The sequence below is a fragment of the Saccopteryx leptura genome, chromosome 2 (genome assembly GCF_036850995.1).
Source record: "Saccopteryx leptura isolate mSacLep1 chromosome 2, mSacLep1_pri_phased_curated, whole genome shotgun sequence".
In the NCBI taxonomy this organism is placed as follows: Eukaryota; Metazoa; Chordata; class Mammalia; order Chiroptera; family Emballonuridae; genus Saccopteryx; species Saccopteryx leptura.
In genome coordinates, this window is record NC_089504.1 from 345,073,941 (window position 1) to 345,092,494 (window position 18,554).

The window sequence follows — 18,554 nt, forward strand, 5'->3', positions numbered from 1 at the left end:
CCTGTCTTTCCACCTTCTAGATGAAGCTTCTCCCTTTGACTTCCCCTCCCCAATCCTGACAGGTTGTCCTGACCCCTCCTCCACCTTTCTCACAGTGGGGACCACAAGCAGAAGTTTTACTGGGGTCACAAGGAGATCCTGATCCCTGTCTTCAAGAACATGGCTGATGCCATGAAGAAACACCCGGAGGTGGACGTGCTGATCAACTTCGCCTCCCTCCGCTCTGCCTATGACAGTACCCTTGAGACCATGAATTATGCACAGGTAGATCACTGGGTCCTGGGGGGGAGAGAGCGGGGGACTGGGGAGAGCTCCTGAATGGTGTCCATGGTCACCGCCACCTGGGACAAAGGGCTTGTACTCAGGACTAACCAGTGATCTGGGTGAAAGTGGTTGGTGACACTGGATCTTTGGAAGGCAGGGTAGTAACTGAGGGTAAGAGGGCTGCTCACCTGGACCAGAGTCAGGTCAGGGTCAGCTGCCCCACCAGATCTCTGTGCTGTGTAAGCCTACTTTATTTTTTTATTTGGACTTTCTTTTTTCTCAGAACATTGTATTTTTATGATTTCTCCATGTTGAAAATTAGAGTTGATTTTATTCATCGTTACATCTAAGCCTTGTTTTAAAGCAGAATCAAAAGTACTGCTTGACTGGTGGTGATGCAATGGATAGAGCATTGACCTGGGACACTGAGGTCCCAGGTTTGAAGCCCCGAGATCATTGCCTTGAGCATGGGATCATAGACATGATCCCATGGTCATTGGCTTGAGCCCAGAGGTTGCTGGCTTGAACAAGGGGTCACTGGCTCAATTTGAGCCCACTGGTAAAGGCACATATGAGAACCGATTAATGAACAGCTAATGTGCCGTAACTACGACTTGATATTTCTCATCTCTTTCCCTTCCTATCTGTCTGTATCGCTCACTCACCCACTAAACAAGAAAAAAATCAAAACTACTTCCTTATAAAATCATTACATATTATAGAAAAAAATAGAAATACTCATAAGTAAAAAGAGAAAATAAATATCTCAAGTCCCACTTCCCAGAAACACAGCTGCTGTATTTGAGTGCACCCTTAACCACACCTTTTTCTGGATTTGACCAAAGGGAATAATATTTTACAGAACTATTATAATCCATTTACTTCAGTTTCTCTTTCCACAGCAATAAATACTTATTGGTAGCGTCAGTTTTGTTTTGTCGAGTCTGATTATGAACATCTTGGGAGTAACATTTGCATATAACTTAATTTTTCCCCCAGAATAAATATCTAGAAGTCAGACTGCTGCATCAGAATGAGCAGATTTTAAAGCTTTTGGTTCATCCCACCCAGGTGCTCTCCAGAAATGTGCTGATGTAAAATCCTATCAGGAGTCTGAGAATGCATCTTTCTCTGTACCCTTGCCAACACTGAATGTTTTGATTTTAAAAACATATACATTTGTCAAATTGATAGGCATTCTTTTCATTTGCAGACCTTTGATTATTAAGATGAGCTTTTAAAAATACTTACTGGCCATTTTTATTCTGACTTGGTCTCCTCTTTTTTTTTTTTCTTTGTGACAAGAGACAGAGAGAAGGACAGATAGGGACAGACAGACAGGAAGGGAGAGAGATGAAAAGCATGAATTCTTTGTTGTGATACCTCAGTTGTTCATTGTGCCTTGACCAGGAGGCTACAGCAGACCGTGTGACCCCTTGCTCACATCATCAACCTTGGCCTCAAGCTGGTGAGCCTTGCTCAAACCAGATAAGCCTGTGCTCAAGCTGGTGACCTCAGGCCCTTGAACCTGGGTCCTCTGATTCCCAGTCCAACACTCTATTCACTGTGCCACTGCCTGGTCAGGCGCATGCTCTCTCTCTCTCTTTCTCTATTTATTTCTGAAGCTGGAAATGGGGAGGCAGTCAGACAGACTCCCGCATGCGCCTGACTGGGATCCACCTGGCATGCCCACCAGGGGGCGATGCTCTGCCCATCCAGGGCCATCGCTCTGTTGCGACCAGAGCCACTCTAGCGCCTGGGGCAGAGGCCACAGAGCCATCCTCAGCGCCCGGGCCAACTTTGCTCCAATGGAGCCTCGGCTGCGGGAGGGGAAGAGAGAGACAGAGAGGAAGGAGAGGGGGAGGGGTGGAGAAGCAGATGGGCTCCTCTCCTGTGTGCCCTGGCTGGGAATCGAACCCAGGACTTCTGCACACCAGGCCGACGCTCTACCACTGAGCCAACCGGCCAGGGCTTTTTTTTTTTTTTTTTTAAGTTGAGGTGGTTGTTTTCTTTGTTACTGATCTGTAAGACTCCCTAATAGAATAGAATAACTGATTTTTCTGTTCAGAATTATTGTCTGGTCCCAGTCTGGCATGTTATAGTGTGTGGCTGGAGGAGGTAAACTTATTTGTATATCTGGGTGAAGCAAAAACGAAAGCATCCTTGCTAAAAATGAGCTGGGTTTTTTATTCTAGATCAGAGACTGGCCTCTTGCAGCTCAGCTAGCCCCCTGCCTGATTTTGTAAACAAAGCTTTATTGGAACAGACTAGCTATGCTCCCTCTTTTATATATCGTCCTTGGCTGCTTTCGTGCTACAAAGACAAAGTGTAGTTACCACAGAGACCATGTGATCCACAAAGCCTAAAATAAAAGTTGGCGCTTTTATAGAAGAGTTTGCCAGTCCCTGGACCAGAGTCAGAGCTGGTTCTTGGTCCTTCCCGCCCTTACTTCTACTCCCTCTGGCCTGGTCCCCCTGCCCACTTTCTGGTCCGAGCATGGAACAGGTCATTTCTGTCATGTACTGGCCCTGTCCTGTGGGGACATAGAGTCAGAGACAGAGCACAGCAGAGAAAACCATAGAGCTGCTTTATGAGCAGGTGGGGAACAGGTGTCTGAATCTTGTGAATCTTTGGACGGGAGAGAATATCGCAGCTTTGACTGCAGCAAGTGTTTGGAAACATTGGATCCTGCTTGGTTACCGCATCACTTGTGTAAGGACTCACTTCATGACTGAATCACCAGTGGAGATCAGTTTTGGGTGTCCATGCCTCTCTTTTCAGGGGAGGGTTGGTGTGATCAGGATAGGGACAGAAGAATCAGTACATCTTGTTAATGTTACTTTGTCTTTAGAGCCTGGAAGGGGATGTGGGAGGTGGGTTCTTGAATAGTTGCTTCCTCTTTGTTCCATCTGAGGTTAAAAGTTGATGGGGAAGGACTGTTCTCACCCTCTAGATCCGGACCATTGCCATCATAGCTGAAGGTATCCCGGAGGCCCTCACAAGGAAGCTGATCAAGAAGGCGGACCAGAAGGGTGTGACCATCATTGGACCTGCCACTGTGAGTATCCCTTCCGGAAAGCCTTTTAAGTTCAAGGCTATCTTACGAAGTTCTGGGCCCTCAGGAAACTCACTTGTTGACTCTTCTGTCTTCCTCCTAAGTTGAGAAGATATAGGGAGTACCTTTTAAAAGTTAAGTCTGTCCATTGTCAGTTAATTTTTTAAAGTGTGCTCTCTCTCTCTTCAGTCCATACCACTATAGTTTATTTTATTTATTTATTTATTTATTTTACAGAGGCAGAGATAGACAGGGACAGACAGACAGGAACGGAGAGAGATGAGAAGCATCAGTCATCAGTTTCTCGTTGCGCGTTGCGACTTCTTAGTTGTTCATTGATTGCTTTCTCACATGTGCCTTGACCGTGGGCCTTCAGCAGACCGAGTAACCCCCTGCTGGAGCCAGCGACCTTGGGTCCAAGCTGGTGAGCTCTTTGCTCAAGCCAGATGAGCCCGCACTCAAGCTGGCGACCTCGGGGTCTCGAACCTGGGTCCTTCCGCATCCCAGTCCGACGCTCTATCCACTGCGCCACCACCTGGTCAGGCTAGTTTAAAGGGTCCCGTGAGACAATTCTTAATTTTTTAATTATTTATTGATTTGAAAGAGACAGAGGAAGGGAAAGAGAGAGAAACATCAATTTGTTTTACTTATTTATGCATTCATTGGTTGATTCTTGTATGTGCCCTGACTGGGGATCAAACCCACAACCTTAGTATATCAGGATGATGCTCTAACCAACTGAGCTACCCTGCCAGGGTCAAGAAGATTCTTGTTTTAAGTATTTGTTCACTCTCATACAACCATCACAAAGTCTTTGATTATTTCTTTAACTATAAATCAAAGAAAAATCTACCTGGAGGCTTTGTTTTTTGACCTAAAGGTCTTCATATAAGGAGAAATTTTAGTGTGAATATATTTTTGTTGTTTTTACTTATTAAACTTTATGTGAAGATGGCCCTGGCCAGGTGGATTGGTGGATAGAGTCATCCCAGGGCCCTGAGGTTGTGGGTTTGATCCCTGGTCAGGGCACATAGGAGAAGAAACCAATGAGTGCACAACTAAATGGAACAACAAAGTAAAACAGCGAGTTGATGCTCCTCTCCCTCCCTCTTTTTCCTTCTCTCCCTCCTCCCTCCTCCTTCCCTCTCTCTAATCAATGAAAAAACTTCAAAAAAAATTTAAGTGAAGCTAAAACAAAGGGACCTTTCATTTCAGAGGCACACTTCTATGTTATACACCTTCCCTGGACGTTGTCACTGAGTATACCTATCCATAGTAAGTTTTCAGCTGTGGCTCTTTTTTCTTCTGTGTAATGTCTCTTGAGAGAGAAAAGATTCTTCTTAAGCAGGAAATACTATGTAAGTGTTTGGCCCCTCACACCCCCTAGCCTGGCCAGAGAGAGGTGGGCCGGTAGTACTGGGCTTGCTGATCCTCTGAGCTCTGTGGTCAGTCAGGAGCTCATTCCTCCTCACTGACTGCTGCTTCTGCCCCTGCAGGTTGGAGGCATCAAGCCCGGGTGCTTTAAGATTGGGAATACAGGTGGGATGCTGGACAACATCCTGGCCTCCAAGCTGTACCGCCCTGGCAGCGTGGCCTATGTCTCGCGTTCCGGGGGCATGTCTAATGAGCTCAACAATATCATCTCTCGGACCACAGACGGCGTCTATGAGGGTGTGGCCATCGGCGGGGACAGGTGATCAGCTGGGGGCCAAGGGGACCTCCCGTACTGCTAGCTGCTGCTGTGGTCCTCGCACATAACAATGTCTCTTCTTTCTTTCTTTCTTTCTTTTCTTTTTTCTTTTCTTTTCTTTTTTTTTCTTTTCTTTTTTCTTTTCTTTCTTTCTTTCTTTCTTTCTTTCTTTCTTCTTTCTTTCTTTCTTTCTTCTTTCTTTCTTCTTTCTTTCTTTCTTTCTTTCTCTTTCTTTCTTTCTTTCTTTCTCTTTCTTTCTTTCTTTCTTTTTCTTGTTTTTGGTCTTGTTTTTTCAATTACAGTTGACATTCAATATTATCTTAGTTTAATGTAGAAATAAGTCCATAAAATGGGGCATCTCCACTCTTAGGATCAACATGAGAATAAAAATTAGAAAATATAGGGGAAAGTGTTTTAAAAGGCATTAGGGCATGTGGAGTAGTTCTGTTTATTGTCTGAGGTGGCCACAAGGAGGCAGCCGAGTGCTATGGTTAACAGGACCGGTTCTGAAATCAGACCAGGGGGTCCTGTTTCCTGGGGGGACGTCGTGGAGAGGTTACTTACCCCCCACCCCACCTCTCGAGCTGCCTCCTGATCCTGTATGCCCTCCCTGCCCTTACCAGGTACCCCGGCTCAACGTTTATGGACCACGTGTTACGTTACCAGGACACTCCAGGAGTCAAAATGATTGTAGTTCTTGGAGAGGTGAGTTAAAGAAAAAAAAACTTAATTTTTCTAATTGTTAAAGTTATGTATGATAGCAGTTTTTTTAAAAATTCATGCATTTGGGTTGTATATAACTTAAGGTGACAGCCCCTGGTAATTTTACCCTTTAGACTTTGGGACCTAGGGATTGTCACTTTTATCACTGCTGTGTTTTTCTGGAAAAAGGAGTTCTTGCTTTTCGGTGTCATAGACGTTTTGGTGCCAGTAAAGGAGAAGCTCTGCACTGCTGGCCAAGGTCTTTATCTGGTGGGCAGTGGATAGCTGGAGTAAAAAGTAAAAAGTGATTTTTAAGTTTGGGAGAGTCCTATAATGGCATTCCATCCTCTGGTTGTGTCTCTGATAGTTCTGGTCCTAAGTCATCTTACCCTTAGGTTGGGAAGGAGCAGTCCCAGGGACTCACCTAGGATCCCCGCTTACCCCTTTACAGCTCCTTCTTGCACCCACTGTTTTCCAGGCTGTTTGAACCAGGCCCGGGTCCCCTCATTCTCTAGCCAGGTTGAGACTGTGGCTCCTGCCCCATTTGGGACAGATTTTTCTGCTACAGTGCTGCTTTTGGAGCAACTTGGAATGGGTGCCTCCAACTCACGGGCCTTTTCTTGTTCCCCGTTCCTCGGCAGATAGGGGGCACTGAAGAGTATAAGATTTGCCGGGGCATCAAGGAGGGCCGCCTCACCAAGCCTGTGGTCTGCTGGTGCATCGGGACCTGTGCCACCATGTTCTCCTCTGAGGTACGGCCGGTGCAGCTCACAGGCTGGGAAGTCACCAGCCAAGGGATGGGGCATTTGAAGTGAACCATCAGGTCACCTTAGGAGCAACGAGCTCCTTCAGTACACGTTTATTACTTGCTTGGTTACTACAAGGTCTCGCGGGAGCCCTGCTCTTTAGGAGCTTAAACCCAGTTGGAGGAGACAAACTCAGCAGCAGCTTAAGGTGAGAACAAGTCTCTGAGTCCTACTTGGAGTGGGAGCAACCTACTGTCCGGAGGAGTTGAGAAGGTGCTGGCTGAGCAAAAGGGGGGTTGGGGAGGGAGAGGACACGCTCCTGGTGCAGAGCTTGGAAGGGGCCTGGTGAGTTCTGTGTGGGGAGAGTTCAGAGAAGGAAAGGTTTGTTTGGCACCTGTGGCATGGTGTAATGTATGTGAACATGGCTGGCGAAACATAGTAAGTCCAGCATGTGACAAAGCAGGCTCTGAATGTGAGGCCTTGTCCTCGTGTTAAGATACAGGAAGATAAAATCTGGCCTTCAAGGCTTCCTGCAACAGTGAATCCCTGTGCTTACACCCGTAGTTCTTCCTACCAGTGAGCATGCGTCACACTATATTTTTCTCCCTAGACTGCTTGCCTTTCCCCTTGGTGAGATTCCTGCCCACCTCAAAGCAGCAATATTTGTCCAGTTGTAAAATGCACTTCTCCTTTGAAGTAGCAGTTTCATTTCTACAAATTCCCCTATGGGTATGCACACAAAAATACCTCAGTACCTGTACAAAGATTCACTGCAGTGTTGTAATGGCAGAAAATGGAAACCACCTAAACGCTGGTCAGGAGGGCACCGTGCCATCATGGCACAATCATGTAACGGGAACCTGGGCAGGCCGGAGGGGGTCGAGGTGGATTTTGTTATGTCAATCAAAAAAAAAATTGAGGGCCCTGGCCGGTTGGCTCAGTGGTAGAGCGTCGGCCTGGCGTGCAGGAGTCCCGGGTTCGATTCCCGGCCAGGGCACACAGGAGAGGCACCCATCTGCTTCTCCACCCCTCCCCCTCTCCTTCCTCTCTGTCTCTCTCTTCCCCTCCCGCAGCTGAGGCTCCACTGGAGCAAAAGTTGGCCCGGGCGCTGAGGATGGCTCCACGGCCTCACCTCAGGTGCAAGAATGGCTCTGGTTGCAGCAGAGCAATGCCTCAGATGGGCAGAGCATCGCCCCCTGGTGGGCATGCTGGGTGGATCCCGGTTGGGCGCATATGGGAGTCTGTCTGCCTCCCCGTTTCCAACTTCAGAAAAATACAAAAAAATAAAATAAATTTAAAAAAAATTGATATTTATTAAATCTAAGAAAGGGCAGAGCACAGTAAATATTTATAATGTCCATTTGGTAGACTTATTAACTGTGTGTGTGTGTGTGTGTCTGTGTGTTTTTCAAGTAGATGACGTGGGAGTGGGTAGATGAAGAATCCTGCCCATCCTTCAGGGGTGAGCTATGCTTTCACAGGCTTTAGAATCAGATCTTGCTGGATCTGTGTAGCATGGGCAAGTCATTTAGCCTCTCTGTCCTATTTGCTGAACTATAAAATGGGAATGTTTTTGTGGCTTAAATTAGAAAGTAACTGTAAAGGTCTGGCACATACAAATCTTAGCAACTGTTTCTTTCCATTCTTCACTTATTCCATGAAGCTGTTTTTGACTTTCTTCTTAACCCCTTTCTCCTCTACCCCTACAGCCAAAAATAATTCCTGCCTGGCCCTGACCAGTTGGCTCAGTGGTAGAGCGTCGGCCTGGCGTGCAGGGGTCCCAGGTTTGATTCCCGGCCAGGGCACACAGGGAAGGTGCCTGTCTGCTTCTCCACCCCTCCCCCTCTCCTTCCTCTCTGTCTCTCTCTTCCCCTCCCACAGTCGAGGCTCCATTGGAGCAAAGATGGCCCGGGCGCTGGGGATGGCTCCTTGGCCTCTGCCCCAGGCGCTAGAGTGGCTCTGGTCGCAACAGAGCGACGCCCGGGAGGGGCGGAGCGTTGCCCCCTGGTGGGCGTGCCGGGTGGATCCCGGTCGGGCGCATGCAGGAGTCTGTCTGACTGTCTCTCCCCGTTTCTAGCTTCAGAAAAAATAATAATAATAATAATTCCTGCCTTCTCCTCCATTGATTCTCTTAACTAGCTTTGCATTACTGCCGTCCGCCTCCCCACTCCACTCTGTTGAGGACACCTCCCAGAGGACAAGGCCCTTTGCTCTTCTGTTTCTAGCTGGGTACTCATCACCCCATATGGGGCAGGGCCTCAAGTGGTGTTTTGATTTTGTTTTCTAATGAATTTTTAAAACTATGAAATCTTAAGTTGTTGTTTTTTTATAGAGACAGAGAGTCAGAGAGGGATAGATAGGGACAGACAGGAACAGAAAGAGATGAGAAGCATCAGTCATCAGTTTTTTGTTGTGACACCTTAGTTGTTCATTGATTGCTCTCTCATATGTGCCTTGACTGCGGGCCTTCAGCAGACCGAGTAACCCCTTGCTCGAGCCAGCGACCTTGGGTCCAAGCTGGTGAGCTTTGCTCAAACCAGATGAGCCCGCGCTCAAGCTGGTGACCTTGGGGTCTCGAACCTGGGGTCCTCCACATCCAAGTCCAACGCTCAATCCACTGCGCCACCGCCTGGTCAGGCTTAAGCTTAATAAATGTGAAATAATATAGGGAATGCCTAGCCAATAGGCTTGTATTCACATGACCTTGCAGAACTTTCCACCCTATAGAGGAGATCAGATCAATCTGTACTGATTGGTATACTGAGACAGCTCCTCGGGAAGAACGATTAAGAACTGGGGAATGGGAGTAGAGATGGGGGTATTGTTAAGGTGGCATTTTTCAGAAGTATGTTCCACAAAACACTGGTCCACCAAACAAAACAAACAGAAAAGCAAAAGCGCTTTTATAAGTTATGCTTAAAATTTGTTTTAGTTTTAAATCTCTGAGTTAAAGAAACTTGTTTAACTTCCTTGAACCCAGTATTTTCTAAGTTTATTTAAACACAGGGTGTCTTCACTTTCCCACCCCATTTACCTATGCAGAGTAAGTTCTGTAAAAAATGTATTGGGAACCCATGATTTTTTTTTTCTTCCCTTTTTGCACCTTTCTGAAGTTGGAAACGAGAAGGCAGTCAAACAGACTCCCGCATGTGCCTGACCGGGATCCACCCGGCACACCCACCAGGGGGCGATGCTCTGCCCATCTGGGGCATCGCTCTATTTCAACCAGAGCCATTCTAGCACCTGAGGCAGAGGCCACAGAGCCATCCTCAGCGCCTGGGCAAACTTTGCTCCAGTGGAGCCTTGGCTGCGGGAGGGGAAGAGAGAGACAAAGAGGAAGGAGAGGGGGAGGGGTGGGGAAGCAGATGGGTGCTTCTCCTGTGTGTCCTGGCCGGGAATTGAACCAGGGACTCCTGCATGCCAGGCTGACGCTCTACCACTGAGCCATTCAATCATTAGTTTTTCGTTGCGCGTTGCAACACCTTAGTTGTTCATTGATTACTTTCTTATATGTGCCTTGACCATGGGCCTTCAGCAGACCGAGTAACCCCTTGCTAGAGCCAGTGACCTTGGGTTCAAGCTGGTGGGCTTTTGCTCAAACCACATGAGCTCGTGCTCAAGCTGGCGACCTCGGGGTCTTGAACCTGGGTCCTCTGCATCCCAGTCCGATGCTCTATCCACTGTGCCACCGCCTGGTCAGGCTTAATTTTTTTTTTTTTGGTCTTTTTCTGAAGCTGGAAACGAGGAGAGACAGTTAGACTCCCGCATGCACCTGACCGGGATCCACCCGGCACACCCACCAGGGGCAACGCTCTGCCCACCAGGGGGCGATGCTCTGCCCCTCCGGGGCGTCGCTCTGTCGCGACCAGAGCTACTCTAGCGCCTGGGGCAGAGGCCAAGGAGCCATCCCCAGCGCCCGGGTCATCTTTGCTTCAATGGAGCCTTGGCTGCGGGAGGGGAAGAGAGAGACAGAGAGGAAGGAGGGGGGGGTGGAGAAGCAAATGGGAATCGAACCTGGGTCCCCCGCACGCCAGGCTGACGCTCTACCGCTGAGCCAACTGGCCAGGGCTTAAATTATTTTTTATTGGTATCTAATTCACAAAAAGTATGTATGGGGCAGTCAGATTATATCTGTGAACTCACTTCAGCCTGGGGTTGGTTTGTAACTTCACTTCTCATCTATTGCTCAGAACTAACCCCAGCCCTCCATCGCCCTGACCACTGCCCCAAGGGAAGCCAAACAAAGGGTTTGGGGAGTTGGGCTGCCAGACTTTGGGTACTAGCTCCAGTACACACCAGCTATGTGACCGTGAGGGAGCTCTGGAATGTCTTGGTGCCCCAGTTTCCTCATCTGTAAAACGAGTCCTCCGTCACACCTGTTCAGGGAGCCTGCTTGGGGCTGAAGGAAGTGATTTATAAGGAGCGTTTAGCAGGGTCCGGCATGTAATGAGTGCTGATGTTTCCCAGGAGCCTTTGTTCCCTGTTGGGGGTTAAACAAGCTCAGTCACGCCATTCTCCTTTGCCTTCCAGGTACAGTTTGGCCATGCTGGAGCGTGTGCCAACCAGGCTTCTGAAACTGCAGTAGCCAAGAACCAGGCTTTGAAGGAGGCAGGAGTGTTTGTGCCCCGCAGCTTCGATGAGCTGGGAGAAATCATCCAGTGAGTGGACCTTGCGTAGGATGCCAGCCACCCCCTCCCTTTCCGAATCCCTCCTGAGGTCAGCAGCTGTGTGGATAGTCCAAAATCCTTTTTCTCTTTGGCTTTTGTTTTGTTTATAGAAGCAGCAGTTACAGGCTATTCAGGCTGGTATTTAACAAAACATGTTCAGTTCCTTAACCTTCCTACTTCACTGGCCATAAATAAGAGAGAAGCATTGAAACATTTAGAAAGTGTCACCTCTGATTGATGGATAAAGAATTATTGACTATCCTCTTCCCATTCCTTCTTTCTGTCCTTGCTTTATCTCCAAATGCAACTTTCTATAAAGCCCCATTCAGGAGAGTCTTGGCCAGACCCTGTTTTCATTTAGTTCTTGGGAATCTAACTGGTAAGAGGAAGTCAATGACAGGAAGGAGGGTACAGCGAAGGAAAACCTAGTGTTTGGGTTAGAAATCAGTGGTTGGCAAACTCATTAGTCAACAGCCAATATCAACAGGACAACGATTAAAATTTCTTTTGAGAGCCAATTTTTTTTTTCCGCATTTTTCCAAAGCTGGAAACGGGGAGACAGTCAGACAGACTCCCACATGCGCCCGACCGGGATCCACCTGGCACGCCCACCAGGGGGCGATGTTCTGCCCATCTAGGGCGTCGCTCTGCTGCAACCAGAGCCATTCTGGCACCTGAGGCAGAGGCTACAGAGCCATCTTCAGCGCCTGGGCCAACTTTGCTCCAGTGAAGCCTCAGCTGCGGGAGGGGAAGAGAGAGACAGAGAGGAAGGAGGGGTGGAGAAGCAGATGGGTGCTTCTCCTGTGTGCCCTGGCTGGGAATCGAACCCAGGACTCCTGCACGCCAGGCTGACGCTCTGCCACTGAGCCAACCGGCCAGGGCCGAGAGCCAAAATTTTTAAACAAACTATATAGGTAGGTATATTCCTTATCAAGGTAGCACCTGCATGTGGTATTTTGTGGAAGAGCCACACTCAAGGGGGTAAAGAGCCGCATGTGGCTCGCGAGACCACTGGATGGAAGAGCATTCTAGGGATGGCTCAGAAGAGCCCAAATGATGAAAATCCACGAGTGTCTTCTTTCCTGCCCTTTCCCCGCCTCCCAGGTCTGTGTATGAGGACCTTGTGGCCAAGGGGGCCATTGTACCTGCTCAGGAGGTGCCTCCCCCGACGGTGCCGATGGACTACTCCTGGGCCAGGGTAGGTGCTGTGTATGCCCCTGACATTGTGGGCAAGGGAAATTTCGGGGCTAAGTTGGTAGTGGGTTTTGAGTTGATTTGCCTTGAATCCTTGGAAACCAGGACTACCCTAGAAGTTACAGCAACCATGTGATCACTGTTCTGGACTCCGAACCACGCCCCCTAGGGGAGTCTTCTCCAAGGGCTCAGGAGAAACTGGTTTACTGACTCTTAGATTCCACCTCCTCCTTGTGAGCTTGTGAGGTGGCCCCTTCTGACCAATGGGTACGACAAATGCAGGGCCCAAGAGCAGAGGGCTGTGGGTATCTCCCACAGCTGGGTGGCCTGACCTAGAAATGGGCTGGGACAGTGTCCCCTAGAGTTGTTTGTGCTTCCTAAGAGATTTCAGGGTACAGTAGAGTGTCCACTCTACCTTCTTGTCTAAGGGGCATGGATAAAGAGCTAATTTTAATTTTTAATATATAAGAACTCTTAGAAATCAATTTTTAAAAAAATCCAAATAGAAAAATGGGTAGGGAAGGACCTTTCAATAGGAAAAAATGCTCAATCTCACTCATTAAAAAAGGAACCAAAGTAAAAAACTATGATACCAATTATTTCCCTCTCATGCCAGCAAAGATTTAAAGAATTCTTTGGTAATGTGCTGTTTGTATGGTGTGAGGAAGCTGGTGCATTCATTCATTGTTGGTAGTGGAAATTGACACAGCCTTTCTGAAAGGCAGTTGGGTAATATGAAGCAAATTTTAAAATGCTCATACCTATGGCCCAGAGATTTCAGGTCTAGAAAACTACTTCAGAGAAATGCTTACATATACAAACAAAGAAAATGTTCAAGAATATTTTTCTAGTTGATAGCTCTCAGTGAAGGAATAGCTAAACAGTGGTATTGTCGTGAGATGGAATGCATATAATAGGTAAGGGAAGAACTAGAGCTATGTGTGTGCAGAGGGCTACAGAGCTTCGGTTCATTGAGTAAACACATTACAGAACAGTACATCTATTGTGATGATAAAAACTCTAAGCACCCCAAACAGTGTTGTACATTCTCCATGTGCTTATATATGCATGTAAATAAAAGTGTAGAAAGAAAGGTCTAGAAAGATGTCCACTAAACGAACAAACTAAGGCAAAAAACTGAGATGGGGTGGAGCAAAGGCAACATAACTTTATCTGTTCTATTTTAAATCTTTAAAAAGGAGAATCTATTCCTATAATTAAAACATAAATGAAAAGCATTTTTAAATTAAAGTTCTTAAGGGGTAATTGAAGAAATGGGTTTGGACAAATGTTGCTAAATGGTGATACCCTGGTGTGCCTCAACTCGGGAAATGGGAAATTTGGGAGCTCAGTCTCCTCCCTTGGATAAAAGACATCTTGAGGGGATCCCCCGTCTCCACAGCCATGTGCCTCTTTACATTTTGGTGAGGGATTGGCAGCTGTATATGAAGTGTTTACATTTTTTCTTTTGGAGTCATTCTTCCGATTCTTAGCCAGGTGATCATGGGCTGGTGGCTGAGCCACTTGTGCTATGACATGAGGAATGAGTCTCCTCTGTGAGGTTAGAGTGCGCTGAGGGCCGTAAACGGCTTAGCGCACTGCCTGGCCCTGCGGACGCTCAGTACAGAGCAGACTAGTGCTGATGGCCGTAAACAGCTTAGCGCACTGCCTGGCCCTGCGGACGCTCAGTACAGAGCAGACTAGTGCTGATGGCCGTAAACAGCTTAGCGCACTGCCTGGCCCTGCGGACGCTCAGTACAGAGCAGACTAGTGCTGATGGCCATAAACAGCTTAGCGCACTGCCTGGCCCTGCGGACGCTCAGTACAGAGCAGACTAGTGCTGATGGCCATAAACAGCTTAGCGCACTGCCTGGCCCTGCGGACGCTCAGTACAGAGCAGACTAGTGCTGATGGCCATAAACAGCTTAGCGCACTGCCTGGCCCTGCGGACGCTCAGTACAGAGCAGACTAGTGCTGACGCTGAGCAGGTGCCATGGGCATCGCACTCCTGTTTTCTGTACCTGAAACGATCCATTAAAGGGCTTTTGCACTTCTTCCTTGGGAGGAGTTTATCTGTCAGGCTGGGTGGAGATGCGTAAGTGGAGCCCTGAGCCCAGGCTCGATCTGACATGATGGAAAGCCATTACGGATTTTTTTTTTTTTTTTACAGGGACAGAGAGAATCAGAGACAGGGATAGATAGGGACAGACAGACAGGAACAAAGAGAGATGAGAAGCATCAATCATCAGTTTTTTGTTGTGACACCTTAGTTCATTGATTGCTTTCTCATATGTGCTTTGACTGCAGGCCTTCAGCAGACCGAGTAACCCCTTGCTCGAGCCAGGGACCTTGGGTCCAAGCTGGTGAGCTTTTGCTCAAACCAGATGAGCCTGTGCTCAAGCTGGCGACCTCAGGGTCTCGAACCTGGGTCCTCCGCATCCCAGTGCAATGCTCTATCCCACTGCGCCACTTCTTGGTCAGGCGCCATTACAGAATTTTGACATTCCTGGCACACTGGTTCTGAGAGCACAGATATGGGGCGGTCCAGGAAAAATCTCTGTGGTCACCATAGCGCTACTTACCTCTGCCCCCGTTTCTGCTCAGGAGCTGGGCTTGATCCGCAAACCTGCCTCGTTCATGACCAGCATCTGCGATGAGCGAGGACAGGAGCTCATCTATGCAGGCATGCCCATCACCGAGGTCTTCAAGGAAGAGATGGGCATCGGCGGGGTCCTTGGCCTCCTTTGGTTCCAGAGAAGGTGAGGCGTGAAAGGCAGGAGTTGGTAGGACTCTACAACTTGGGAGTTGATGATTTTTTCCCTAATGGGAACGGATGGGCAGCCTTGGAACATCCAGGGTCAGCCAGTCTTTGTGGCTACAGATCAATGGTAAGGCTAAAGGATGGCAATTCAGGCAGCGTCTGTGTCTCCCAAGGACGGAAAGGCCAGTCTAAGCCAAGAGAAGTAGAATGCATGACTTAATCAGGAATCTTGGATCAGCCCCTTTCCCTTGGGAACTTATAAAGACATGGGATGGAGCAAGTGCAGGCCTCCTAAGAGAAAGGTGAGGGTTAGCAGGGGAGAGCTGGACAGATCGGGTAGCTTAAAGAGTGCAGGGCTGGTAGGGTTGAACAGGCATAAAGCACTTGTATCATCAGCCTGAAATTGGTTTTCCTTGCAACTCCCAAGCTTAGCTCTTCCCTGGGACTGCTAGATGGACCAGGGGACCAATAAGTGTATAATTCACAGGCTTGTGGGTTTGGTCCTGCTGTGGGCCCTTCTTGGGAAATATTCATGAACTGGAACACCTGAGCAGGCTTCCCTCTGCTCCTGCATCCCTATGGCTCCAGACTACATTCTTTTTCTTTTTTCTTTTTTTTGACAGAGACAGAGAGAGGGACAGACAGGAAGGGAGAGAGATGAGAAGCATTATTTCTTCGTTGCAGCTCCTTAGTTGTTCACTAATTGCTTTCTTTTTGTATTTTTCTTAAGTGAGAAGCAGGAAGGCAGAGAAACAGACTCCCGCATGTGCCTGACCAGGATCCACCTGGCAGGCCCACTAGCTAGGGGGCAATGCTCTGCCCATCTGGGGCACTGCTCCATTGCAAACTGAGCCATTCTAGCACCTGAGCCAAGGCCATGGTGCCATTCTCATCACCTGGGCCAACTTGCTCCAATGGAACCTTGGCTGCAGGAGGGGAAGAGAGAGATAGAAAGGAGGGAGGGGGTAAGGATGGAGAAGGAGATGGGCGCTTCTCCTGTGTGCCTTAACAAGGAATTGAACCTGGGACATCCCTAGGCTGGGCCAAAGCTCTACCACTGAGCAAACCATCCAGGGCAGTGATTGCTTTCTCATATGTGCCTTGACGCATGCTACAGCAGAGCAAGTGACCCCTTGCACAAGCCAGCGACCTCTGGGCTCAAGCCAGCAACCTTGCGTTCAAGCTTGTGAGCCCATGCTCAAGCAGGATGAGCCCACACTCAAGCCAGGGACCTCGCGGTTTCAAACCTGGGTCCTTCGCGTCCCAGTTCAACGCTGTATGCACTGCACCTTTGTCTGGTCAGGCCAGACTACATTCTTAATCATCATTTGGTAGGGTGAACACTGGAGGAGGCCCCTGGCCTCCTATGTTGTGAAAGGGACCTCGCCTCCTCTTGTCTGGTCCTGGAGGGTAGCCACAAACAGCTCAAATCCTTTCATAGCAACTCATGTTGAAAACTGCTGACTACAGAAGAGATTTCAAACCCTGGTTACTAATTCTGTTTAAAACCAGTATTTGTTATCAGCAAAGTCCAGAGCTGCTCAGGAATCTGTTCTGTCCTGGAGTTGTGTGATAGTATCAGACCTGGATTGGCAGGTTGCTGCCCTTCTTGAATTTGAGTGACTTGTTTAGGGAGATGGGAAAAAGTAGGAGCATGGCCTTGTCAACGTATGTCCTGTTCAGCAGCTCACCGTTGTTTCTACCCTCCTTTCCCTGTCCCTTTACTTACCCTCCTCCAGGTTGCCAAAGTACTCCTGCCAGTTCATTGAGATGTGCCTGATGGTGACCGCTGATCATGGGCCAGCTGTGTCTGGGGCTCATAACACCATCATCTGTGCACGGGCTGGGAAGGACCTGGTCTCCAGCCTCACCTCAGGGCTGCTCACGATTGTGAGTACTGTCATCCTGGGAGGTGCGCAGCAGGGACACTGAGTTTTGGAACTAGGCTGCGTGGCTACTGCAGGGTCCTAGAACAAGCCAGGGAGGGTAAAAACCTTGCTGGGGCTGTTCAGGGCATGCCAGGTTGGTCTGCAAAGTTGAAGAAGACTCACAGCTCAGGGCAGCATGGGCTTGCTTCTCCTACAGGGGGACCGGTTTGGGGGTGCCCTGGATGCAGCAGCCAAGATGTTCAGCAAAGCCTTTGACAGTGGCATTATCCCCATGGAGTTTGTGAACAAGATGAAGAAGGAAGGAAAACTGATCATGGGCATCGGCCACAGAGTGAAGTCTGTAAGTTGTTTTTCTTAATCTGGATCTATGATCTGGATCTGTGGGGACAGAAGAGCGTCAAGTAGGTTGAGGACACCCAGACTTTTTTTTTTTTTTTTTAATAGCGAGTCAGAGAGGGGGATAGACAGGGACAGATGAAAAGCATCGATCATTAGTTTTTCGTTGCGCATTGCAACACCTTAGTTCATTGATTGCTTTCTCATATGTGCCTTGACCACATATGAGAAACCCCTTCAGCAGACCGAGTAACCCCTTGCTCGAGCCAGCGACCTTGGGCTCAAGCTGGTGAGCTTTTGCTCAAACCAGATGAGCCTGCGCTCAAGCTGGCAACGTCGGGGTCTCGAACCTGAGTCCTCAGCATCCCAGTCCAACGCTTTATCCACTGTGCCACCGCCTGGTCAGGCGACACCCAGACTCTTGATACCAACATTATAATACAGATTGCCTTTAAACAGTTTTTATTGTGTTCAGTTGTGGTGTGAAAATACGATGAGCTGGAAACTCATGAACCTTATAGGAGAAAGGACTGAGGTCAGGATTAAGGGGATACATCAGTCACCTGAGGCCAGTAGTATGCTGCAGTAACTAACATACAACTCCAGAAGTTCAGTGGCTTGCAACAGCAAAGGTTTATTTTTTTATTCACCCTACACCTGCTGCGGGTCACCAGCGACTCTGTTTTCTGCCATGTACATTGAAGCAGCACCCCTAGCTAGGAAAACAGTCATGGCAAAACCATGTGAAAGCTCTTAAAGCTTCTGCTTACTAGTTGTACGCGTCACTTTCATTAGAATTTCATTGGCCAAAGAGATACGGGTAAGTCTGACATCACTGGGGCAGGAAGAGCAATAATATCAGAGCAAACCTGATTGGTAGAGGCCAGGAAGTATTTTAAATAGTTACTAGAGTCTCTGGCAGAACAGGTAGTCCTCTGTGTGTCCTGGTAGTGAGTTATATTTAGAAATCCAATGGAGAAAGAAGTAGCAACAGCTGCTCTCAGGACCTTACAGGGTCAGCTCCTCAGGTCCTTTGCTTTGGGGTCCTAACTCTCTAGCACTAGAAACCTCATTTAGTCAGTCACTCGGCTGGTCTAGTTGGGGCTTATGACTCACATTCATACTGTGGATGCTTTATGCTGAGCTTTGCAGCCTTTTTCTTCCTAACATTTACAGATTTTCGTTCCCTCCCAACTCTAAAAGCAATGCATGTTGATTATAGAGGACTTAGAAAATGCAGAGAAGTATAA

At 48.2% G+C, this 18,554-nt stretch overlaps 1 protein-coding gene across 2 annotated transcripts in view; it reads left to right on the plus strand.

Annotated features, from left to right (window-relative positions):
• Nucleotides 1-18,554, plus strand: part of ACLY (ATP citrate lyase) — a 46,887-nt gene that overhangs the window by 23,682 nt on the left and 4,651 nt on the right. For both annotated transcript variants that reach the window (XM_066364189.1, XM_066364190.1), the window contains 10 exons: nucleotides 96-264; nucleotides 3,218-3,322; nucleotides 4,816-5,012; nucleotides 5,633-5,714; nucleotides 6,353-6,463; nucleotides 10,988-11,115; nucleotides 12,229-12,322; nucleotides 14,923-15,077; nucleotides 16,819-16,969; nucleotides 17,165-17,308. In XM_066364189.1, the coding sequence (XP_066220286.1) occupies nucleotides 96-264; nucleotides 3,218-3,322; nucleotides 4,816-5,012; nucleotides 5,633-5,714; nucleotides 6,353-6,463; nucleotides 10,988-11,115; nucleotides 12,229-12,322; nucleotides 14,923-15,077; nucleotides 16,819-16,969; nucleotides 17,165-17,308 (1,336 nt within the window). The remainder of the gene's footprint in view (nucleotides 1-95; nucleotides 265-3,217; nucleotides 3,323-4,815; nucleotides 5,013-5,632; nucleotides 5,715-6,352; nucleotides 6,464-10,987; nucleotides 11,116-12,228; nucleotides 12,323-14,922; nucleotides 15,078-16,818; nucleotides 16,970-17,164; nucleotides 17,309-18,554) is intronic.